Source organism: Cebus imitator, unplaced genomic scaffold (genome assembly GCF_001604975.1).
Source record: "Cebus imitator isolate Cc_AM_T3 unplaced genomic scaffold, Cebus_imitator-1.0 Scaffold44, whole genome shotgun sequence".
In the NCBI taxonomy this organism is placed as follows: domain Eukaryota; kingdom Metazoa; phylum Chordata; class Mammalia; order Primates; family Cebidae; genus Cebus; species Cebus imitator.
This window is the reverse complement of record NW_016107359.1, coordinates 845,272-871,185: the sequence shown is the minus strand read 5'-3', so window position 1 is coordinate 871,185 and position 25,914 is coordinate 845,272. Positions and strand designations below refer to the sequence as shown.

The following is a 25,914-nucleotide window of genomic DNA, read 5'->3' as shown; positions in this document are numbered from 1 at the left end:
TTTTCTGTTTGTTAAACTTCAAAAAGATAAAATACAAATATTCTATCTGGTCCTTATATTGGAAAAGTAAAAATAAATACCAGGCATACTTTTTCACATTAAAAAAGTCGCGAAGTGGGAACAATGTAATGCCCTCAGAGAACTTCTCAAGCAGGAACCACATTTGTGCTTAATCACACATACTTTCCAGGAAAGATCCTACACAATAATCTCCTCAAGTTCTTGGATTTTTACTGAACCTGCCACAAAATGCACAAATTCCAGCCTTTACCCCTTGACTTCCCATTCTTCATCTAATTTATAAAAATCAAAGAAGAATTTAGTGAACTATATAATGCCTTGATTCAGGCCCAGTAGGGCCTTGATTCACAGCCCTGTTGTTGCAAAGCTGATATCCCTTGAACCCTCAACTCTCCTGGAGAAGATGCTGCTGTCCTAAGTTCACTCCTGAAATAGCTATAGGTTCACCGAGACTATAATGTTGATCACAGTCAGAGGTGAGACTGCTTTGTGAATGGAGGCCCCAGAGTTTCATAATACACAGCCTTTGCCTTGGCCCTGCCTGCATACACTGATATTGAAAATTGACTTTGCAATAAATGACTTTACATTGATAGAATCACCGTTAAGTTTATTTTTTTCTCCCTTTCAGTGGAAAAGTAGTCAAATTTTAAGAGCTCCCACCAAACTTTCTTTTTCCTATGAGAATATATGGCTAGATATGCAGAGCAGAGACACATTACATAAATATTCAGAGAATGGGTACACCAAAAATTAAGAAGTCCATCTTACCCCTTACTCTCAAATCTTCTACACCAAGGGGCACCTAGTATGCACCTCAATGAAACATCACTGGGGCACAAGTAGCAGGGAAGCTTGGTACCTGATGCAGTGAAGCCACAGGCATTTTCTGAACTCCACACTGGTATTTGAAACTGACCTCTACTTTAGTTTCCAAATTCAGTTAGCTACTGAAGTCTGTTTACTCCAACTATAAATGTCTTAATTCTTTCCTCTTATTACCACTGTCTTTTAAAATGCCCTTATCGTTTCTTGGAAAGTATTATAACCCGAGTGTTACCATCCTGGGTTCAAATTCAACTCTGTTACCTAAAATGTGTGCTTGAGTTACTCAAGTATTTAAAATCTTAGTTTGCTCAATTTTTAAGATGTACATAATCACAGCATCTATCTCATAGATCTATATTGTGTGTACTCGATGATTATATAAGAAGAGAACTTAGCATAGTACCTGAAACTCAGTACATAGTAAAAATTCACTATATTTAAGCTGAAATCCATCCAGACTAGGCTTTTTTTTTAGAAAATTCTGTTTTCAATATTTTATCTTCTCTTTGCATTTACACACATACACACACACATTGGTATTTCCATTAGAGATGCAAATTTTTAGATGTAATCAAAATACTCAATAGCAGGAAAATGGTTTAATGACTTATGATACATCCATAGTGTGGAATGGCATTTAGCCATTCGTGATAATGAAAACCAATCCTTTCTTAACACAGCTATGACCATAAGGTATTGATTTTTAAAAGGAGATTGCTAAAGAGCATATAATTGGCCAACAGAGTTAATTTTTCATCTCTTTTCCAATATGCACAAAATGCTTGACCCCATAAATCTCAGACATATAAACATACTCTCACTGTATGAAAAACACAAATTTCTCTTGATGCTAACTTCTCATTTCCCACCCTTCCTTTACCACGAACACTCAGATTCTTCTCCTTTACCTCCTATCACTTTTTAAGTCTGTCTTCTACACTTAATCCTATGGCAACTTTTAATCAACAAAACCTGTAACATCTCTTCAGTATTTGCCCTACTGAGGATTTATTCTCTGCTACCTTGACATTATTAATATTCCTTCCTTTAACAATATCAAATCCTGTGACTTGCTTTTTCTTTCTGTCCATTCATTTCTCATGTTTACTCGCCTCTTAAATGATGACATACCCTAGGAGAGCTCTCCTTAACCCTCTCTTTGCTCCACATGATTTCCATAGGTCTGTAACCCATTCTTAATTTGAACTTATGATGTATCTATACACCACTGATCAGTAATTCCAGACCTAGCCTGAGGATTCTCTGCAGAAATAGGACCGACGTTGCTAAGTGCTTACCTCACATCAACTTGGCTGTTTAAGATACCACCCCTTTCGACTTCTCTCAGGTAGTAAAATCAGACAGCTAGTAGCCAAACTAGAAAACTTGTGGTGATAACTAAATCCTGTCACTCTCTAGGCTTTCACTTCTAATTATTGACCATGTGCTAATGATTCTATCTCAATTCCATAGCTGCCTCTCCATTTACAGAGCTCTATCTTGGAGAAGATCTTCATTTTCCTGAACTCTGTTAAAAAATTTCCTAAATGGTCGCTTTATATCAGTATCTTATAACTCAGACTTCATGGACATTGTATTTTGATAATAACTCCAGAAATAAACCAAATCATTGTCTTGTCACTCCTGCATAAAAGCCATCTCCATGGACTCTTCATGGAGAATCAAGTCCACACCTCCTGGTAATATGGCTCCTATAATCTCTCTACCTTCATCTCTTATGTCCCCACTGCAAACGTGAAGCAGCCATTATATCAAACATCTAAATGGTTCCCAAGTAAGATTTATCATTACTTGTTTACATGCTTTTGTGTTTGATGTACCCTTTGGTTGGAATATTCTTCCATTTTCTTTGCCTAATAAACTCCTATTCATCCATCAACAACTTAGAAAAGTCTTCTTTGGTGCTGTATGGTAAATTCAGAGCCTTGTTCTTTTGTGGTCCCATAGTACTTGACCTGTGTGATGTTTCTCACTTTACACAACCTCCTGGTTCCTCTTTCCCTGAATGACTGTAAGCTATTTAGAGACAGCAGCCACATACAGTGACTTCTGTGTTCTTTCAAAGTATTTGAAACTTGTGGGGGCTAAGGGGAGTGTTAAATGACTATAAATTGTCAGGTTAAGATCATGGCTACACTTTGTTAACCACACAGGTTTTTATTAACTATTTGCAAGTGAAGAAAGAGTAAGAAGGAGGAAAGAGAAGAAAGAATTCATTCCAGCCTTTAGGAATCAACCCGATTTACCATGGATCCTTCTGAAACAAAATGTAGAAGCCATCTCATCCTTACTGAACATTGAGACATTGTTGAACATGGTGCAGACATGGGCATATGGGTTCAAAGGTTTCCCTGCTTGTTAGGCAAAACACCTAATAAGATAGCTTAAGGGAGGCTCCTCTTGTTACTACTACTTCCCAATCCCTTCTTGCCTACAATTTGAGTACTTAATTTAGGGTATTGTATAGTAGTTCTTCCACTCCATAACCACCAGTGCTAAAGCCAAATCACACAAAAAGTTCTAGTTTCTGTGGCAATTGTAAGATTACACAGTGCAGCCATGCTCAGATGCCTTTCTTGAAAGCATCTTTACCAAGCTGTCTATATTTCTCCTCAAAGCCTACAGCTTCAAACATATTCCTAATGTAGCCAGCCCTATTTAGGAGTTTTCCTGTATGGACATAATTTAAACATTTAAAATTTTCATCCATTTATCTTTTTTCCCCATACTCTGAAACCATACAGAATATATCTAATCCTATTTTTTTTTTTAAATGAGACCTTCAAATAAATAGAGAGGGCAGTGATACCCCTTTTAAGTCATGTTTTCCAGACTAAACTTTCTCAGGCTTTTTGCCATTCTTCAGGTAATATGATTTCTAGTTTATTCACAGTCTGGTTATTCTACTCCAAATGGCATCCGGCTGCCTAGGTTGGTGTGACGGCTGATGCCACCATTGTATTGTGTCTGAATGTGACCCACACAAAATGGGAATGAGCTTGCAGCCCCATTCAAGATGCTGTATTCTCTCAATAAAGTATAACATTGATTTGGCATTTGGGAGAGCCATTTTACATTATACTTTTATACTGAGTTTGTGCTTGATTCAAACTCCTAAGTTTGTGTCAGTTTTAAATTCTTGCAATTACTAAGACACCTTCCTCATAGGCCTTTGGAGTCATGATTTCCAGAAAGAATTAAGAAGATAATAGTCTAGGACTAGTCTTTGAATCATTTCTTTCATTGGCTAAGCCTTAGGTAACAATTTCTGACTGCTTCAGAATAGAAACAGAAAGAGCCCTGAATCACATCAGAGTCTAACAATTTATATGTCATGGCCCATACAAAACCTATAATAAAGATTCTGAACACAGTATATATAGGAAAAAAGGAAATAAAAATTTGAAGGTCTAGAAAGAAATATGATCCCTTCTGTATCCTTGAAACTAATCCTAGGTTACAGCAAAGGTAATTCAAAATTTTATGTACACAATAGAATAACAACTCCCAAGATGTATTTTAAGAAACATCAGTTATATGAGATATTAACAGATATTAATGGGAAAATGAGAAATAAGAGTACACAAAAATGTAAAGTAACTAAGACTTCTCAGGGCTTTAAACTTGCAAATGTGAAATGTGCTATCTCAGACCTGACGGAACATCCACATTATCTCAGAAGATTGTTAAAAAATACAAATTCCTGGACTTTACCCTATAAACTCTCATTTAGTAGGTCTAGGTTGAGGCCCAAGAATGCATCCTATGAACAAGTGTTAGGTGATTCTGAAACTGCCAGTAAAGACACTGCTTTGGAGAACCACCAGGATTTGACTATGAGTGATTTTCTTTTTTACACAGAATCTCATAATAGTTTCCTAATGCACATACTTAAGGGACTAATATGGTAGATTTAATATTACTTTTGACAACCTAGAAAAGGAAAGTTCCATAAAGGCCATCTTTATAAACTCTGAATGAACAGGAATCTGGAGTATACTGTTATTTTACTCCAAAGTTTATCTCAGAAAAACATAGCTACTTTTTCCAAATACAGTAAGCAGTCTAAATATTCCAAACTTATCTGCTTCTTCAATTCTATGTAAAAAGGTGTATCTTCCACAGATTTTAAAAAAATGGCCATGACAACATCTGTCCTGGGAGCAGGACCAATGTGGCACAATTATCCACGGTTGAAGACAGATGTGTTGAATCGATGGCAAAGTCTTAGGAAAAAAAAGTTTTGAATAAGTGAGATGTGGAGTTTGCAATGAATTTTCTCTAGGGCTAAGTAACAACATTTTCATCCTAGTGACCTTTAACATTTATTTGCCATGAAGTTTGTTGGCAAAATCAATTATCTGTCTCCTTTTACTAGTATTTTTAAATATACTATATTTTACCCTGATAAATTTTCTGATTTGGGGAGGCAAACATTAAGATTTGAAGCAGTCACAGATACAAACTCAAGCAAAAATGAAATTTGGCGACACAAAAAAACTGTCACAACAAAACTTTGCTCTTCCAAAAACAATATATAGCTCCAAAGAGACACACATAGATCCACTTACAAATACAGCGCGCACACAACCACTCTGGGAACAGCCAGTTACTACACATTGTGCACCAACTAAATAGAGCAAATCATCTGAATTATTTCAGCACAGATAATACTTGCCCTCCCTTTCTCATTAACATTCTCTCAAAGGATGGCTTTCTAAAAAGAAAAAAATAAACTCATAAGAATGTTGAAATTCCAAGATAAAATAACAACAGTCAAATATATAACTGACATTTTAAAAAAAATTGAGTTTAAAAAAGACTAAACATAGGGCTTTTTCTTAGTAAAATATAAGCAAGCTTCTTTTTGTTTTAAAGGTACCTGCAAAATGTGACTTCCCAAATGTGCTTCAAATACTTCAATGGCTAGTGCACTGGGGCTTCTCCTTCGCTGTGCACCTATAACTTAAAAGAAAAAGAAAGAAAGAAAGAAAGAAAGAAAACAGAACAATTAAGTTGGAGCTGTGATTCATACCTTCAGCTTAGTTTCTTTTGAATGGCATCACTGGCTATTTAGTATAACAATGAGATCTGACCCACCACCCAGTATTAATTTCAGTTCTGAGTTGTCTAAGCATAAGCATAGCCTAGGTTGAATTTTTAACCTAGAAGAATATAGACTTCTAGAAACATCAAAAAAACCACATCCACACTTTAAAAATTTTCCTTCTGGATTGTTTTCCCTACAATGGAATAAAAACATACGAACGCTCAGGTTCCTTTAAAATAAATTAGTACACTGTTTTTCTTAAAATTAAGGTATTTTTTTAAGCATCTGCATACTGCCTTGTCTCCCCCCAACACCACTCCACAGAAAACTAATCTTCTTTTATGTTCTAGGCTAGAAAAAAGCAAACAGGAAACTTTTTGTATTTTCTAATGTAATAACTTCATCACAATTTAATCAGCACAACATATGGGTTAAGACATTCTCATTACTGATCATTTGTACTAGTGTTAAGCATCCTGAGATGGCTGGACTTCAGGTTTACTGCATATTCATGTGTAACTATTCCTATAGGACTGACAAGAAGCCCAGACAGATCCTTGGCCAGCATGTGCCTCACGAGGTCAGTGACTGTTTCTTATCTGGAGCTCCTGGACACTCCTGTTCTCTCACTAAGAGTCAATCCTTCTCTTCCAGGAACGCTTCACATGCTTTTGCCTGCAGGTAACTACCCTACAAGGAGTCCTCATAATCCTTAACAAAAGTAGATTTAATGCATAATATCTGTGGAATCCAGGATTGAGCATCATCTCTTTATGATTTTTTTTATTTATTTTTTTTTAATTTTTTTTTTTTACGTGGGGTTCCAATTTGTTTTAAATCTGTTCTTCTGGCTATTTTTTCTTTTTCTTCCTTTTAATTTAATGAGTTTGATTGAGCAATGAACGATTCACAAATCAAGTAGCATCCTGAATCACAGCAGATTCAGAGAGACTCCAGGGATGCGTCGTGGTCAAAACAAATTTACAGACAAAAAAGGGAAGTGATGTACAGAAATCAGAAGTCAGGACATCATAAAAATTCATTTGCTTTATACTGATTTATGAAATAAAATATTCAGATGCTTTCTATATTTCTAACAATTCCCCATATCTTCCTGCTTTTCTTGAAAATTTTATTGAAAACCTCTACTCTCTCAAGCCCAGGTACTACTAATTGAAAATAAAATCAAAATCCCCTACTTTCTAACTTCTAGAAACACTTTCAGCTAGTCAACAAGAAAATCTGAGTGAAACGCTGCTGGGATAATTCTGTCACATTTCAGTTACTAAGTTGGTCAGTTAAATCCATAGCTTAGTAACGATTATAACATAAACACACTTGTGATTATTGTGCTATGCAAAGTAGGGAGTTTGCCCCTGCAATTGTTAGTTTGTGTCTGCAATGTCTGCAAGGCACTGTGAAAATGTGTGTGTGTTAAGTATCATTATTACTGACAAGAGAAAAATAACAGAGGCATTTTTTTCAATGGGAAAATTTATAAAATATAATTGAAGAGTGATTATTATCAAAAGAATATTCCAGCTGGTAGGGATCTTAGAGATCTGTACTCCAGCCTCCTCATTTGCTTCAGAAGCAAAACACACAACTAAAAATCTTAAAACAGAAAAATCAGTTTACTCTGCTGAGATTAATCTTTATTATAAATATAGACAGAGTTTTTACAGTTTAAATATTCAGATATACTTAAGACCATACTACTGTGTGTGTATGTGGGTGTGCACATTTCTGATTAATTTCCTATTCTAACATGCACATTACTCCCTTCAAAACTCCTTTGGCATTTTTGATAATGCAGCTGTCTTGCTGAATACTGTTTTCAGTTTCTAGAGTGTTAATTGCACATTATGGTAGCTTGGTGTGAATGATCCCACATGAATAAAATCTGCAGCCTTTTTTTTGTGTGTGTGAGATTATGGGGGTGGGTGGCTTTTGCGAGGGAGAAGGGGGGAGCTGAGAAACTTCTCAAGTGTCCACTCTGTTTTTGAGGCAGTAATTAGGATTCAGAAAGCTCCTTATTAATAGTTCATAATTTGGTGGCGTGTGGGGGGCAACTTCAGGGCCTCCTATTACGAAGTTCAAAATAAACTACTGCACCTCACCAAAAATAAAAAAATAAAAAAATAAAAATAAAAGACTAACTTTAGATAACGTAAACCATTCTACAAAGAGCTGGATTGCGAGGGGGCCAAGGGAGTAATAGCCACTAGATTATAAGGGACCCTAAAACATCACAGATAAGTTTACTTACTTAAGAGTCCCAAGATGCAAGCTCCAGTAACAATGTAAAGCTGCTCAAATGCCTTCTGGGAGCATAGAGGTTATCGTCTTTAGTGGAGTATGTGGGGGTTTATTCAAGTCTGGCTACTGATGGCCTTTCTTTTCCTTCTGTTTCTCTACTCCATGAGTTCTAACTGTATAGTTATTCTTTGTTCTCCAAACCCCCTAGAAATCTGAGTATGCACCCCCATACATGCTAGCATAATATACAAGTATCTTGCAAGTAGTTTCATGCTATTCTATTCAATGGCATTTTTACGGCACTGGAACTTCTCTTGATTTATATGTTTTGCACTTATGCAGGTGATGTGGGCTGTAATGACAGTTCCTAATTTTACAACCAACATAAATATGTTAAACAGGAGCCCATTATGCCCCTGGTAGGAGCCCAGGTTTAACTGGAGCATTAATGCTAACTGAATAGATGTTAAATATGTACTTCTTATCTTGCGCTTATCCTATCGCATCTGGCATTTTGAGAACTGAGACAATAATCTGACAACTAAAGAATACTGCAAACACAGGTATTTTGTTTCTCCATGTTAATCTCATTATGTTTATAGAGTATCATTAATGATCTTAAAAAAAAAAAAAAAAAAAAAAACCTAAAGGAGCATTTCCTTAACAGGGTCTGTCATCCTCAGAAAAGTAATACATTGTTTATGAAGCTCTCTCAGATTTCTATATTTTAGAAATTGACAGTTTCTAAAACCATCTGGTAGCCCAGACATACTGTACAATTATTATGGTGGAATGGGCCACTGTTTCATCTGATCTACTGACATATTTCATTTGCTTGTTTGTTCAATCAAAAGACTATTTCCTGAAATTTAAAGAACACTAACAAAATTAACATTTACACACACACACACACACACACACACACACACACACACACACACGGGGCATTGCCAAATCAATGGAATGTGTAACCACTTGTCTGTGAAGATTACATTACCAGCTCACTGAGAGTGAGACGTAAGAGCTGTAGGAGTTGAACAGCTTATACAAACTAGTTTAAGAAAGAAAGCCCAAGCCATAGGAATTCAACTTCAAATTCAAATTCAATTCAACCTTACTGCCTACTTGATGTTGAAAATTTCTAGCTACTATAAGGTAACTACTGTTATAAAACCTAACAGTCGAAAAGAAAATTTTATGACATTTAAAATAAAACTAGGCCCAGTATATAATTATCGACAAACATCATAATGCTGCCATTTCAAGTTGTGCTAGAGTTAAAAATAAAACACCTAGAGTTTTAAGAGACTTTAAATGGAAGACAAATATATAGAGAGGGGTTTAGTAATTTTTTTAAAAAAATCAACTAGGAAAATTCTGACTGTCTCAGATATCCAAAATGATCCAATGAATCACTAGGACTGTGCACTTGGCCTTTCTGACATTAAAAAGGAGAGGATACACAGGGGAAACACAGTCTGAAACATGCATCTGAAAATTTAGTTTTGCCCCTCCGCAATGTCGGCAGGAATGTTCTAATCTGGACTCTTCAGCATAACCTCACACGGTGGTCTATGAGAATTAATTCAGTGCAGTGAAAGGCAACCCTTCCTTGAGGAGTACACGAGACCCTCCCAGTCATATTCCTAACCAGTGTTCCTCACCTCCAGGGAGGCACTCATGTGAGGAGGGCTGAGGATTAGCACTCAGTGGGAGTTTGACCTATTCAGCCGAAAGGTCAGCTTGCCATGGAATAACCCATTACAAAACAGAAGCAGGACAGCTCGGTGGACACACATAATGAAAGGGGAAAAGTCATGAGCCCTATTTGCCTTGTGCCCTGCGCTGCCCTTTCCCTTCACAAGCCCAGCTCCTCACCAGCATCGTTCACAATGGGAAGGTGAACCACAGGCAGAGAGCCAGAGAGAGGGGGTTGCTATTGGAGGAATCACTTGAAGAAGGCAGTCTGAAGTAAAGAGGAGTGTAACACTGTGAGGCAGGGTTTCCAATGGATTGTTTTATTAGGCCAATGCAGTCATTGGTGGATAAGAAAGATCATTTCAGAGACACTTTCTTATCTACCCCATAAGGTGGTGAGCAGTACAGCATCATGGGCAAATGTAGTCTTCACGTTCGACAGGTAGTTGCCAGGAATACCTGGCACAAAGCTAGACTTTATGCCCAGTCACCCCTGATAGCTGCCCTCTGAACCCTCCATCCAACAGGCAAGGATCTGTTCCCAAGTGGTTCCTGGGGAAGGGAGCACTCAATGGCGTGCTTAATGGAATCCCCAGACATTTACTCCCTGGGCTTTGGCTAAGCAAAGTCAGGGGCTGAGAAAGAATGGAATATAGAAAGCTTAATGAGTCTTTCCATGGTTATAGAAGAAAAGGAAAGGGATTTCCCTTGAAGAATCTCAATTAGCCTTCCTCACTGTAGGGCCAAAGAAGCCGAGGAGGGTTTTCCCAGGAGCTCCAGAAGTTCATGAGGTATATATTAATGTGTGTATCTGTTTCCCGATCAAAATTAAAATATCTCAGTTTGCATGTAATATAGGCTAAGTCTTTATTCTGAAACCAGCCCTCACCACTCTGCCTTCTATGAGGTCTATGTTGACAAAATGTATTCCTTCAACACGAAACTCCTCAGTATTTGTGCATGCCTTAGATACCAGGAGATTTTCCGGTTTGGGGAAAGAGACCAAAATAGCACCGGGCACCAGCTTAACCCATAGAGCAACATGGCAACTGAAACTTTGTTGTTGAAAGCAGTGTATGTGCTTTGCAATGCACCGTATATATATATGAAAACAATAACAGTGATTTTTCAGTGTACTTTTATCATGATTAGTTTCTACTATTAAAATATAGGATAACTGAAGAATGTGGAAGAGAAATAGGGACAAGCATTGCTAATCAGGCACGTGATTAATCACCTATCTGGTAACAAATAAATATAAGAAAAAAACTCATGTATTTAGGAGTAGTGTACTTTGGGTTTATTTTTAAATTAATATTTAGGGGATTTTTAAAAACAACAGCAAAAAAACCCTATCTTCATAATTCATATCTCAGAACCTACTAACATGTTATACCACCAATTTAGACAAAGAATATTTAATTCAATGATGCAATTGAAACTTGAAGAAGTCTTATGATGATCCAAAATTTTTTGATGCAGTGCATATTTAAATGTGTTTCACAATTTCAGTATGGGTTGGCTGCATTAGGGAAAAGGAAGGCTGTGCAAGTTTCAATACTTACAAATGAACTGCTTTTGATAAAAAGAAACCATGTCTGTTTTCCTTAAAGAAACTATTAAGAACTAAGAGGAAAACATACAATGTTCAATTTATCTGTTTAGTCGAGGGAGTGTTTACTATGCACTTCTCATCTTCTTGAGAATTAAATAGTATTCATATGATTTTTGAAAACGTTTACCATTTTCTGCACCAAAATGGCATAGTCCTCTAAATGTGAAATAGCAACCAAATATCACTGTAGTAAGTCTTGAAAATGTTTTTGTATATTTGGTTGGCAACACATTACAGGGACTTCTTAGTACAAAGTTTCCATTTTAAAGATTCACTTTGCCCACCCACCTTTCTTTTCCATTGAGGGAAATGAGAATTCCTAGGCAGCTATCTCTGCTTCCGTAGCTGGGAAAGGGGGAAACGGCCTTTCTCCAACAATCTGGTAGTTACTATAGGAACCACTGTATGTCTCTCACATGGGCTACATATGGGGTGATTAACATTCTTCATGAGAGAACTCACCCTTCCCCTTGACAATGAAATCCTTAAGGCAGTGGGTTAAGCTGCTGTTTGGAGTGACAGCACTTGAGGGAATGAGGTCAACGTTTGACAGTCAACATCTCAGAGGAGAGAACCTCAGGAAAATGCAGGCATGATCCACAGCCTGGGCTGAGGCATGGGGAGTGGGGTACATGAGGGAAATCCTCAGGAGATGCAAAGTGTCCTGAGGAGGGGACTGGCCTCATAGAAGAGGACATGCCTAGTGTCCCTGAGACTCCAAAAGTGCTGTTACTAATTTTAAAAAATGGTAGTTATTACTCAATCATTGCAATTTTACTTGCTTAATTATTTCAGAAGAACAATGACTATAAAGGAGAGAGTACTGTTTTTATTTTTTGGGCTTTAGTCCTTAACAACTTAAAAGACATCCAAGGCTTTCCTAAGTATTTATTGGGTTCAATCACTTGATGTCACAGGGATTGTTTCTGAATATAAAGCTTAAAGTGAACTATTTAATAACCTTTACACAGTGAAAGGAATAAGAATTTCCTTTTTCTTTACAAAATAAAAGATAAAAAGAAAAGATCATCCCCAAAATCAATTCCCATTTTAGAGTCCCAGCGGAGATATGGCGTATGCTGGGTTGTACCAGCCCACACCCTACACTCAATTTGGGGAGTGAGACACTTATAAAATGAGTTCAGAATAAAGAATATAGACTAGAAGGATCTTTGAGGACTAGAAAGTCTTGATTTTTAGTCTAAGATGAAATGAACAAGAAAACAGAAACTAATTTCTTCTGGCATCAGGACTATGGAGGCAAATATATATTGAGCCTCAGGCCGAGGCAGGCACTCCACTGGGGACTCAGGATGTGAAGCTAACAAGGATCCAGTCGACTGGGTGAGGCGGGCCTTTGTGTCAGATGAGGCCAGTGGGCCACACAGAGTGGGCAGCACACCTGTCCAGGCTCCAAGCCTCTGAACATGTTCCTGATGGAAGAAGGTGCTCTGCTTTCTGAATACAATCTACAGGTTCTAGTTTTGAGCTGCTTCTGTTGTTTAAATTCTTCTTCCAATGACCACTTTCCTCTACAAAACACCCACTACATGTATTTCTGGCAGGGATACCATGTGTCTTTCATGAATTAAGCCCACCGTTCACAGAAAGACACCATGAGCTCTCTGATAACAGCTCTCAAAGGGAAGGACAAAGAGAACATATCAAATTTAAGATGTGAATATAGCACTAACTTTGCAAAGTTTAATACCTGACTTTTCATTGGTGGAAATTACCTTCCCTACAAATACACTAAAATTTTTTTGAGCAGCTAAATATTTAATTAGGGTTAGATTTCGTATGCTCCCTCGGGGGGAAAGGAATGATTACACTTTCATTTGCAAACTGTCTTAAAAGCCTTTCTGATGAGTGCTGCTTTGCTGCTGTCACCTCCTCTGACCTCAGCAGCAAGCGAACAGTTATGGCACGATTCCACCCAGTAAGAAGGAGGTGGAGATTACCACTGAATGAGTTCAGTGTCAGTTGTACTTGCTGATAAAAGGAACACATCCACATCTGGTATCTTAATTTTTTATTTTTCAGTCTGATCCCAAAGCTTCGTGTTATGACATTTGTAACATCTGCTACAGATACTGAGGTAAGTCAGGCACAACCTTATTACTTCCAGTCTAATGCTCCATTCATCCTCTAGGCTTTCCTAGGCCACTGATACAACAGGGAACTAACGCTGGTTCTGCAGGAAATAGCTTGTGTTTCTGCGGGAGAAAGAACAAAAGGTCTCTTGCCTTCTCCCTCTTCTCTGTCCTGTTCCTCCATTCATACATTCAGTCATTCCCCCCTCTCTCTCTCTCTTTAGCTTTTGGGCCACATCAATGCTTGGCATCATGCTCAGTAGCTTGCTTCCTGCCAAAAGAACAGTCAACATAAATAGTTCTGTGAAGCAGTGGGGTATTAGCCCAAGGGACACAAGACTCTGCTTATAACAGCACCTGCTATTGAAAAGTCACTCTGATCAACTCCCAAAGCTCAACAATCTCAAGCTACGGAATGACATTTATTCATCCAAAATTTAGTGAAACCTTATAATAGGGAAGATATTAACCCCATTGACCAAGGTGCTAGGGATAGAAGCAAGGCTCCTATTTCCATTTCTGGATACATTGGCAGAAGAAAGCGAAAAGTATCCAAGTGAAGTATTTGTTGAGCCTCTATCTGTGATGGACACTGTGTCAGGGAATATAAAAATAAAAAGGCACCTACGAACCTTCCAGATGATCAGAGTCTAGTGGGACACTGATATATAAGCAAATGAGTAAAATGCAATCAAAGTACAACTCTTAACTGAGCATGGAGGCAGGGAGAGGTGAAGTCAGGGAAGGCTTTAGAATAAGGTACTGCCAGAACTGGAGTATGCAATGAAGTTACATGAACAGTGAACTATCATGGCCAGGACCCTCGGGTCTACTGATCAGACATGAAGGCAAGGGTAAAAGCATGTTAACATAGCTACACATGCATGTTCCAGGTGCACCATCCTGCCCATGCCAACCTGCTTTCTCTTAAGCTGTGACAACAATGAACTGTCACACTCTTAGAAACTTGAGGTGCTGGGACCCCACTCCACAGTGACTTCTTGGGGCTCAATACTGCAGCATAACTGTCACATAATTACCACCCAGTAGACCAATGTCCATTCGGCGCTGTCTGAAAACCCCAACTTTTCAATCCTCTCTCCCCCTTCACCTCAACACCACTGCTTAGATGAAAACCCTGACGTCCACACCTGCATCACAGCAACTGGCTTGGCACCATGCCTGGCATCTGAATCACCAACCAGACTGTTGTATCACCTCCGTGTTCTGAAGGGCATGTCTGTGATTCAAGTCACTTACTGTAGGAGATTTGATTCATTTCTAGGATGTGCTTGTCTTCCCTGCTGGGCAAAGGAGCTCAATGGGAGGGGTCAGATTTTGGGGAGACAGCTGTGCACAGAGGAAAGGACTGGGGTTCTGGAGTCAGGCAGACCACGTTCTAAATTCTCCTTTTTCTCTAATTAGCTGGGTGGTCTTAGACAAATTAGGTTCCATGGACCTCAATTTCTCATTCTGTCAAAAGGGTTAATGCCTCTTACAGCAGTTGTGAGGACATGTGACATGTCCCACCCTGATTTAATTATCCTCCTAGAGCTTATTTGCATAGTGTTGTCTCTCCCACTGGCTTGTTACCTTCCCAAGCCAGAGGAATAATTTAGTGCTTTGCCGAAGCCCTAGCATTTAGAATTGGGCCCAGAACACAGAAGGCACACAACAAATACTTGTGAATGGGCGAACACTCTAGAGCACAGTGCCCAGCCCACGGGGGCGCTCAGCACACGTCAGCTCTCGTCTCTTTGTTGTGAAAAGCAGAGGCTGGGCCAAAGATGACTTTTCTCAATAACTATCTTTATCCCAATTTTAATGGGACTATTAGGATTTTTTTCCCCTGTATGTTGTCACCAGCGTCTGCCTGTCCTACATTGTGATATCAAATCTACAGTGTCACCATACACCCTGCAAGCCAACTGCAATCAGGGCCTCAAACCAGTGCAAACATTTCACACACACTTGGGCAAAGAGCCAGCAATTCAGAGTGTCAGCAACTGCCCACTGAATTTTCTTTTGAAGGATTCACTCATGCCCTATTCCAGCAGTAATTGGCATTCGTTTTAAGATGCTGAATGCCTCAGACATAACTTGATGAGATAAATGTACATAGCCGCCACCAATGCAAACTGAAATCGGCTCTTACAGCCCCACTATCTTCCCTCAAATTTCACATAAACAAAAGCCCACACAATTTTCAATGGTCACTGGGCAGAAGCTAGGTTTTACTTATGTTAGCGGATCAAGGTCTGCAGCACCATTGGTGTCTGCCTTGTGGATAGCTACAGAGGCTACGATTTAGGGAAAGTTAGAAAATAAATAAGATGAGCACAATTTGGAGGTTGCAGAATAGTAAACAGGCTTATAAGACCGTCAGACCTAGAGTCAAGAATATATCTAAGCAATACTTTTATGTTTATCACCATCATATAATGAATTAAGGAGAAAACACTTGAGGACTTATTTAGACTGAAGGCTAAGTTCAAGCCCTTCTCTATTAGAGGTTCTTAATATGTTTCTTTCTTTGAATAACAGAGCTGTTTAGGCAAACCCTCTTCATAAGACAACATTCAAACACAAAATTTCACATATACAATTACAAAAATTCCAGAGAGCTTCTGAAATACAGCCACAGACCCCAAGTCAAGAACTCCTGCTTTAAGACAAGAGCCAAGCACCCACAGATGCCCTGTGTCATCCGTGGGACTGAACAACTGATTCACTGAGTGAATGAGTAAGTAATCAAATGAATACTCAAATGAATGAATGCAAGGAGATCCAGTCAAGAGAGAATGCACAACTAAGTGAGATACTTGTATTCTGTGAGGAGACTGTGGGACTGAAAGCAGCAGCCAGTTAGTTGGTTTATTCACAAAAACTGCCTTGTGGAATTATATACTGCTCCTCCCCTTCTAAATGCAGACAGAGGGAGGAAAGGAGAAAGAGATAATGAAGGTTTGCAAATGAAGTGGGTACAACTGTGCAATCAATCAACATTTTCTGAAAAAGAATCTGCATCACTTGCCAAAAATTTGAACTGAATAACTGAACCAGAATTCTGATGAGAACGGACTTTGCCACTAGCCAGTCATTTTCATTTGTTTTCCAGCTGTCTTGCTTCTCTTTTCCTGGAAGCTACCAGTCTCTTCAGCATGGTGAGTTCAGGCAGTGGGAACTTATTTAACCACAGTTCAATGTATACTACTTGCTATTTTAATAAAACTTTACTGAGTGCTTACTCAGTGCCAGCCACTGTTGGTTGAAAAGGAGATAATTCAGTTATTCATCTAAATACTCACTGAGGGCCTACTAAGTGCCAGACCATGGGCCACCAAAGAGTGAACAAAAGAGACAGACAAATGCGCCTGCCTGGTGCTGGCATTCTAGTGGGGAGCCAGACAGCAACAATAGCGGCAACACATGCACTTCTCCACATGAGCAGCCATGTAAAGGAACATTTTTAAAAGGGGATGGAAAAGAAGGGACAGAGATTTCTGTATTCCATGGAACATCAGGGAAAGCCTCTCCAAGGATACAATATTGGATTAGAGACACGGATAAAGACAAGGAGGGACGTGACGTCCAGGTGAAGGGAAGAGAAAGTATAAAGACCCTGAGATGCGAGAAACTTCTCAGGTTCAGGAAATGACAGGGAATCAGTACCCTCAAGGAACATAGATACTCGGGAGAAATACAAACTGTAAAAACGTTAACAGTTTATCTGGAAGGCTCCAGGAAAAGGGGCATCTAACTCTAGTGAAGAAAAAGAGAGTATCTGAGCTAGTCATGAGCATTAGTATTCCAGGCAAACAAGCCAAGGGTTGGTGGGGATGAGGGGAGCATTCAGGAAGAGAGAAGAACACACAATGGTACGAACTGCTGAGCCAGACATGGGAGATTCATGTATGGGGAAGACATGCCGGCCCCTTCACAAAGGGCCCCATCAACACTGCAAAGGAGTTCACAGTTCACACACAGCATTCAGCATCCATTTGAAAAGTTAGGGCCCAGCGGGACATAAGCACATGTGTGTGTTTTATCACTTGAGGTGTGGTGCAGAAGGTCAAACTGTGGAAGAAAGCTGAAAACGTGGCTATTGCATGGTCTAGCCAATAAATGATGAGGAGTTGACACTAGTAACTAAGTTATTAAGACTGTAGCGAGGGGGTCCATTCTAAAGGTATTTAGGAGGTAGGTTTGAGGCAGCTTTGTGATTAATTCCTAAGGGAAAAAGCAAGAGTGCAGTATGAATTCCAAGGATCTGAGTTAGCACACAGCATAATGGTTTCTTTCTTCCCTGTGACAGAGACAGTGAGGAAGGGAAGAAGGCTTAAGGAGAAGATGGGAAGTTGAAGCAAGATATCTTTAGGACAAGCCCACTGGGGTGCCTAATGGGTCTGGGGCGCAGAATTGAGTTCTTGGTAGAGGTGAGGATTTGGCTGTAAGTCATTAGCACACAAGTGGGATTAGAAGCCATGGGAGGACAAAATGGGAGATGGGCTGGGGGCCCAGCCTGGGGAACATCTGCATTTATAAAGAGGCATGAGGGGGGAACCAGCAAGAGCCTGAGCAAGGAGAGCCAGAGGGTAGAGGGCAGATCCAGAGGCACCGGTGTCTGGAGAGACTCATGGACTCTTGTCAAATGTCATGGGAGAGCCATGAAGATCTTGGGCAGGGGCGCTGCAGTCAGTTGAGCTGCAGATGAGAGGTCAACCATTCCAAAAATTTACAAGGGAAAGAAAGGAGAGTAAGGGATTACTCTCCTATGAAAAGAGAGTAATGGAAACATACCCAAGGTTAAGGGGTTTTTTTAAAAAAGTGACTTTGAATGTTGATGTCCTGAGAAGTAGTAGCAAGCAAAAGCCATTAGACAGAGATGAAAAACTCTTTTAAAATCCTGCAAACTTACCAGAGTTTAGGTAAAGCTGAGAAATAAGCCACACACTATTTTTTTTTCAATATTTCACTATAACTTGAATCTACAAACTTAACGTACGACGGTGTGGTGCCCAGAACCACAATAGGGATCTCAGCCTCCAGTTCTTCCAGATGATGGTTAAACAACGTAATGATCTATAGTCTACACTCAGAACTCAACTCTGATAGGAAAGCTGCCTGCATATATCTAAATCCAAGCCATCATTGTTCCTCCAAAACCTCTGTGTCTTCTCGCCCACTGTTAACGAGTCTCCATTCTGCTAGTCCTGCAGGCTCTATCAGAGCCGTCTCACCTTGGCTTTCTCCACAATGTGAATAGGAAATTCTTGCCAAGGATTCCAGTCTCCACCACTAGAGTGACTTTCCTACCAGGTTCATGAAGACATGAAACTTCATATATAGAGATTCACAAAGATACCAATATGCTGCAAAAGTGCACGACCCCACTTTGGGATGATGCTGCTTTGATTTGAGGCTTCCTCCTCACTTCATGCTACCCATATTATCCACCACTTCACTCAACAGTAAAAAAGTTCTCTCCTGGTCCAATTGGCTCCAAATTTTCTGTCTTTGTATTTCTTGCCATGGCAAAAGTTCTCCAAATGTCACAAACAGAGAAGTCGCTTGGAATTGCTATTGGAGTCTCTGCAACTCCTGGATCACAAAAGCAGTAAGTATTTCTTCCTTGCAGCCAAGATCTGTCAAATACCCTCAGGCAAGTATTGAAAGTGATTATTAATATACACAGGTGTGAACTAAAAGAATATTAAAAAATCAAAGAAAACTAAAATGTATTACTTAATAAATTTTGATCATGCCAATGAAGAAAAACCCAAGACTCCTATATATGGCAGAGAAAAAGGCCTTGGTACCCAATAAATATATATATATATTTTTTTTTTACAGAAGCCATTGCCTTATCTTCACTGAGGTTAAACTTTCTATGTGAAAAGAAATAGAAATTTCTATGTTAAAAGAGATAGAGAAAAAAGAAAAGAGATAGGAAGTGAAAAAGAGATTTTTTTTTCTCAAATTTCAAAAATGTTGTTTATACAAATTTCATCCCCAGTACTCAGAAGAAAACTAAATGCTCAGCTTGCGCCCCTTAGCTCTCCTCTTGTTTTCGTTCCTCCCCGAGACAGCCTGCTTTGACGCTTTCAGATTCTGATAAGGCCTATAGAGTCGCTTTCATTTTCTTGGACTAACTCACTTTTATTCACTTGCATCATTGCTGCTAACTCATTTGCTTCAAATTTTTACCCAAAGTTGAGATGAAGTAAGCTCTACATATTGTTGCAAGTTTATTGCCCTCTTATATCAGTTTTCATTTTTTAGGAAGGATTTCTTTCATTGTTAGTATCAACATATGTCTAGCTCTGTCCTCTACAATATCCATCAAAAGATCTTGAAGTTTTTATTCATCTTTGTGTCCAAGTATTCAGGAACACTTAAAAAGATGGGAAGACAGCTTTAGTTCAGTATGAAATGCACAACTGTTGGGAGTCAGAACGTTTATCTCTAAATAGCCCTGGCAGCCACTAGTTGGTGAAGTTGGGTAAGACATCCGACATTCTGACCTTAGTTTCCTCATCTGTACAGTGAGATAATAATACCTAGTCCAAAGAGTTGTGGCAAGGGTTAAATGTGTGGCAGTTTTCTACCATACACCTAGCAAAGAGGGAGGAAACAATACATTTTAATTCAATTTGAATTTTTAATCTGTAGTGAAACAAAAATAAGTGCTGACAAGATGCTTTTGATGCGGAAGATGAAAGAAAGTCACCAAAGTGGTATATATGACTTTTCTGTCACTTCCTAGGTTGTGCCACCTTGGGTCAGTTAGAAAAATCTCAGAGAAATATGCTTACCAGAAAGGTGAACATATCACTACCTACTTTAGCATGCTGTTTAAGAATTAAATGAGATAGTGTATGTAAACTTGGCATATGTCCTATATGCCTAGGACAATATACAACCCATAAAGGGTATTCACTAAACATCAGCTCCTTTCCCCTTTCTCAAAGATGTATATTCTGGGAATCATTTGGAATTTTTTTTTTAAACTGCAGATTTTTTTAAGTATGTTAAGTTCTGGGATACAGGTGCAGAACGTGCAGGCTAGTTACATGGGTATATACATGTCATGGCGATTTGCAGCACCCATCAACCAGTCTTCTATATTAGGCATTTCTCCTAATGCTATCCGTCCCCTACGCCCCACTCCAGTCCCCGACAGCTCCTGGTGTGTGATGTTTCCCTCCCTGTGTCCATGTGTTCTCATTGTTCAACTCCCACTTACGTGTGAGAACATGAATCAACCGCAGATTTTATAGAGTAAATCACATGTCATGTCCTTGTTCAAAATTGAAATAACAGAAACATTTATTAGAGATGAAATATCTTGGCATATATCAAAATCCTCAAGATGATAGCATAATATTGATCCTAGATTATGGATTTTGAGTGTAATAGTCTTTTGTGAGAGTACACAAAAAGAGGTGGTATGGCATAATTGCTTTCTTATACTTATGTGTACATACATGTATATGCATGTGTGCATGTGTCTTCAGACACATTTTTAAATCTTCAACTTATATTCAACTTCTAAAAAAATATACATGGTAGGTATTGGGGAGCTTGGTTAAATTATGAATGCCTAATGCAGAGACACATATACCCAAGCCCTCCTACTACAAAAATGGTAGCAGCCTAAAGGTTATCTTCCTTTTTTTTTCCCCCAAGGAGGATACACAGTAGAAGAAACCAAATAGACTACAGCATTTTGCCTCTCTGTTCTCCAGTCCTCATTGGTCACGTCATGTTTGTTGTCAGCCCCATCTGGGCAGCAGGTGTGGGGCTGCACGGCTGTGAGTATTTGATTATTGACTAGTGAATATTTCCAAAGGGCACAACAGACTGCTGACTGGACCTCAGTTATAACACAAGGCCATCTTCCCTGTTTACACATGTAAGAGCTAAAAATAAAGAAAAACTGATTTTGAATTTTTTAAAACTACATTTTGACCGGAGGCTTTTAACAAAGCCTCCATATATATCAGTCAGTGAGCTTGGCAAGCTTGTATAGAGTCTATTAAAGGGGGAATAAGGTTCATGAATTTCAAGCTTGGAGGGCTCTAATTACCTCCTGCTCAAACTTTAACTACAAAACTCAGATAAATTGCTGCACTAAAACCATAGAAGATCCTCCACCTGATTTGTGCCAGTGCATCTAAAGCTCAGTGAGGCTGATCCCAGTGAGGTTTTTCAAATCAGTCCTAAGGGAAAGTGTTCTGGACCTGTCTCTAATGAGTATGTACGGATTACTTGGATGTTTTGGTAAAGCTACCCAGTAAATTAGTCAATCTGAAATTTTATTAGCCACAAAGCATTACGGCAGTCAGTCATATAGGCTAAGAATACTGGGGGAATTAAAGTCATTTTGAGTATCTATTAGTCAGGTATCACGAATCTGTTTCAGGCCGGGGCTAGTAGTGGTAACACATTAAATTAATTGGCTAATAGTTATAGCTGTCTCTTCAGTGCATTTGTTCTTAGAGGTGTGATCCCTTCATGAACCAATTTATGTACACCCAGAGGGGGGTCTTATTTTTTATTCTAGTTTAATATATGATTTTGATTCAAAAGCAAAAAGAACAGGTAGGGAGGCAGTCTGTATGTATAAATCATGGTGTGAAACAGCTAAACCTGAACGCGCATACTGCCAGCCTAAAAGCTGAAATTTGGCAAATGTGGAAGGCAGAGAATGCAGAAAACAAACACCACTCTTAAATATTCCAAACATCCATATTTTATCAAAGATGCACCAAGAATAAATGTGGATTTCCCTCTGCCTGGTCTTATACTCTCCGTGGCTATTTATCTAGTTACAAACTTTTATAGATGTGAAATATTTTAAGAAGTCCTTTAGAAATGGCCCGAGGTAATTTCAAACTTAACAGACCCTGTCCCACCAGAGCTCATTACAGTGAATTTTATAACAAAGTACCCTCTACTTAATTTTCAGAGCCTAGCCAAGCGTATGAGAAATGCAGCTGCATTAAGTGCAATTAATGGTACAATAAAAGCAGTGGAGGGCTGTTTAACACCCAAGAACCAGCAGTAAACACTGGCGTCACGCTCTCCAGCAGTCAGTGATGTGCCAAAGGACGTGGAGTGTGAGATTTCTGTACCAAAGTGGGAAACGCCTTTCTTCTGCTAGAGAAGAATTTCCTGTCCTTCAACAATTCCACCCAGAGACTGTACAAAAGGATATAAAGGTACTCCCTCCAGTTATGCCACTAGCATCCCCGTTCCCTTTGAGCAGGGATCCAACAGAGGAAGCTCATATTCCCATCAGGACAGGAAAAGGACAAATTCAATTCCAACAACAAGGAGTTTAATAGCAAGTGACTCATAATGTACAAAATGATTTGGTTCCCTAACTAAGTGGACTGTCAAATGACAAAAAAGGAACAGAGTAGACAGAATAGTTTTCAAACAAACAAACCAACCCCACAAAAAGTGGATGAGCAGAAATAGTTATAGTGATACTGCAAATCTCTTTAATGATGAAAAATCACTTCTTAGGGTTTGAATATGAGAGATATCCAGAAATCAGCAAAAACCTCACTGGTTAATCATAATCATGGTTGTTTGAAAACTGGTCCATCAGCTAGTTAATTTATCAAATAAAATATGTGGTCAACCACGTCTGGAAAGATGATTACACATATTCAGCTTTCATAAGCAATTGAAATAATTCCATCGTGGAAAGAATGTGATCATAATATCTCTTAGTAGCCTGGTTTGAATTCAGGACCTTACCCTACTATTTCCATTTCTGGATGAAACTTTTTTTAACAACATAAATAGGCTTCGAAGTATATTAAAGTTGTATTTTTAACCATAAAACCCCTACCAACACATTCAAGTATAGAGAATTGATCCTAATTATAACATTATAGACATGCTTGGCCTGAATAAAGAAAAGCCATAGTTAATCCCCACATCTCATTTTACTAAAAACATGCTTCTGACCTCCTTCCTCAACAGCATTCTCCCATGAGTTTGGGTCCTCCAGTTTCTGATGGATGCCCACTCATGGTTGGAAGGGCTCATGGGCAATGAGAGAACCCTGGCAAGGGCACAAGTGAAAACTCAGACGGGAAATGGCAGGAGGCAGCCGGGACCTAACTCCAAACGGAGGCATTTTAGTGACACCAAACTAAGTCCCTCTCCCTCAACAAAACTCTAACCCTGAACACCTCCTCCAGAAACAGGAAGCATGCCACATCCCTAATGACAAATAAATAAACTATTACAAACCATGTAAGATGAAGCTTCTGTGTATAACTACACAGACATGAAGGGGAACTCCAGGCCTTGGCATGGCTCTTGGGCTCTAGGAATGGCTGGAAACACTGGAACTACTATGTGAACAAAAGAGCTTTTGCGGTAAAATTCAGCTGCATTCTACCGAGAAGGTCTTTAAAAAACAGATGAAACTGGACACATTTTCAAAAAATAAACAATATTGTTCTGGACAACTCATTCTATTTCTAAATGGTCTAAAAGATGGTTAAAAATAAGTCACTTGTACTAATGGTCTCCAAATGAGCAGTTCCATGACTGGCCCTTTCTTCAGAAGGCTTGCTAAGTCAACATTACTGTTCAGTAATATCAAGAATGTTCCCTACCTACATAGGGTTTAAAGACATTTAACCATGTGCAATCTTCAATTGACAAATTACCTATGCTTAAGAACGTTCCACCCTCCCTGCCTCCTCACCCTCATTTTTGCTGGTGCTGAGGAGTCCCCATGGTGGGAAGGAAGATTGTGGCTGGATGACAAGAAGAGCTCGGGTTCTAGAATCAGGCAGACGGAGATGTCAATCACGGTTTTGCTATTTACCAACTATGGGATATTAGGCAAGTTACTGAGTCTTGCTGAGCCTTGATTTCCTCCTCTCTAAAATGCTTGTTCATAGGGTTGTTAGGTGAATCAAGGATACAACATTGTGAATAAACCCCACACACTCCTGCGTTGATGTCCAATCCTCTCTCCCGCTATAGGAAAAGAACTCTTGAGAAACAGGGACCTTCCTGGAAGACAGGCTCCTCCTGACTCACTTTCTGGTGCTTTCACTTACAGAGTCGGCCCTCCACACTGGCTGGTCCTGCATTTGTGGATCCAACCAATCACAGATGGAAAATACTTGGGGAAAAAAAAAAAAAAGGATGGTTGTATCGCTGCTAAACATGTACAGACTTTTCCTTGTCATTGTTCCCTGAACAATACAACTATTTACATGTAATTCATATTGCATTGGGTGTTATAAGTAATCTGGAGATGATTTAAAGTATATAGGAGGATGTACATAAGTTATATGCAAATATTACATCATTTAATATCAAGAACTTGAGCATCCAAGGATTTTGGTATCTGTGGGGAGATTCTGGAACCAATTTCATGGGTGCCAAGGAAGAACTATACTATTCTCTTGGCTCCGACTACTGGTCATCCACAACTCAGTTTATATAAATCCTGTCATCCCAGCCTCATTAAGCAGCCTCACCTATGCAGCCCCCCTGGCAATAAATAGTTGGAAAGCATTTTAGTCTGCTTCAAGCTCTTATACCATATTCCATACTATTCTGGCACCCATGTTATATCTTGTTCATAATTTTCTTGTGTGTGGGCCCACATTTTAATTTGTGATGGCTATTCTTATTTACAACCCACAGTGCCAATGGATATTTGTGAGTGGTCTTTCTAAAAACATTTAATAAATCTTGTGAGTTCTTTTCCTTACCTTTTGATACAGTGTCTGATATTATACAAATAACCCCATTAGAAATTTGTCTGACTTAGCAAACATACTTGTTTAGAAAGTGAATCTTCTGAGTAGGTAAAAAGATTGTTAATAATTCACAACAGCAGCATGAATTGATTCCACCAGTTTGCTTTTCTCTTAATCCCTAGAGGAACTGAGCTGTACTAAGAGAATTGAAATTTTGATAATATGGAGGAAAACTGCATTTTTGAGCATGGAACTCTTTCAAGGTAAAGGTTATTTTATCTCCCTTACCCTAGTGGCAGACTTAGGATGGTGGACACGGAGTAACCTTAGGATAACTGGGTACTTATGGCCTGGAGGAAATATATTGGCAGGTATAAGGAGGCATCAGCAACACTGATGGAAGGGTATTTGGGACAAGACTGACCTATTTTGAAATGTTTCCCAGCTTCCCACCATGCTAGAGCCCGGATGAGGTAACGGCATTTCTTCCTGCCTCAGGACCATAAGGCATCCTGTTCCCAGGAACTGCAATATATGAAAGGATGCTCGATTTTATCACTGGGTTCCATGATGGGTATACAG

General features: G+C 39.1%; 1 protein-coding gene across 3 annotated transcripts in view; it reads right to left on the bottom strand.

The window, feature by feature from the left end:
* NPAS3 (neuronal PAS domain protein 3) overlaps positions 1-25,914 on the bottom strand; it is an 853,232-nt gene that overhangs the window by 435,496 nt on the left and 391,822 nt on the right. For 2 of the 3 annotated variants that reach the window (XM_037737870.1, XM_017526774.2), the window contains one exon: positions 5,753-5,835. In XM_037737870.1, coding sequence (XP_037593798.1) covers positions 5,753-5,835 — 83 coding nt within the window. The remainder of the gene's footprint in view (positions 1-5,752; positions 5,836-25,914) is intronic. The other variant, XM_017526776.2, reaches the window with a different exon arrangement.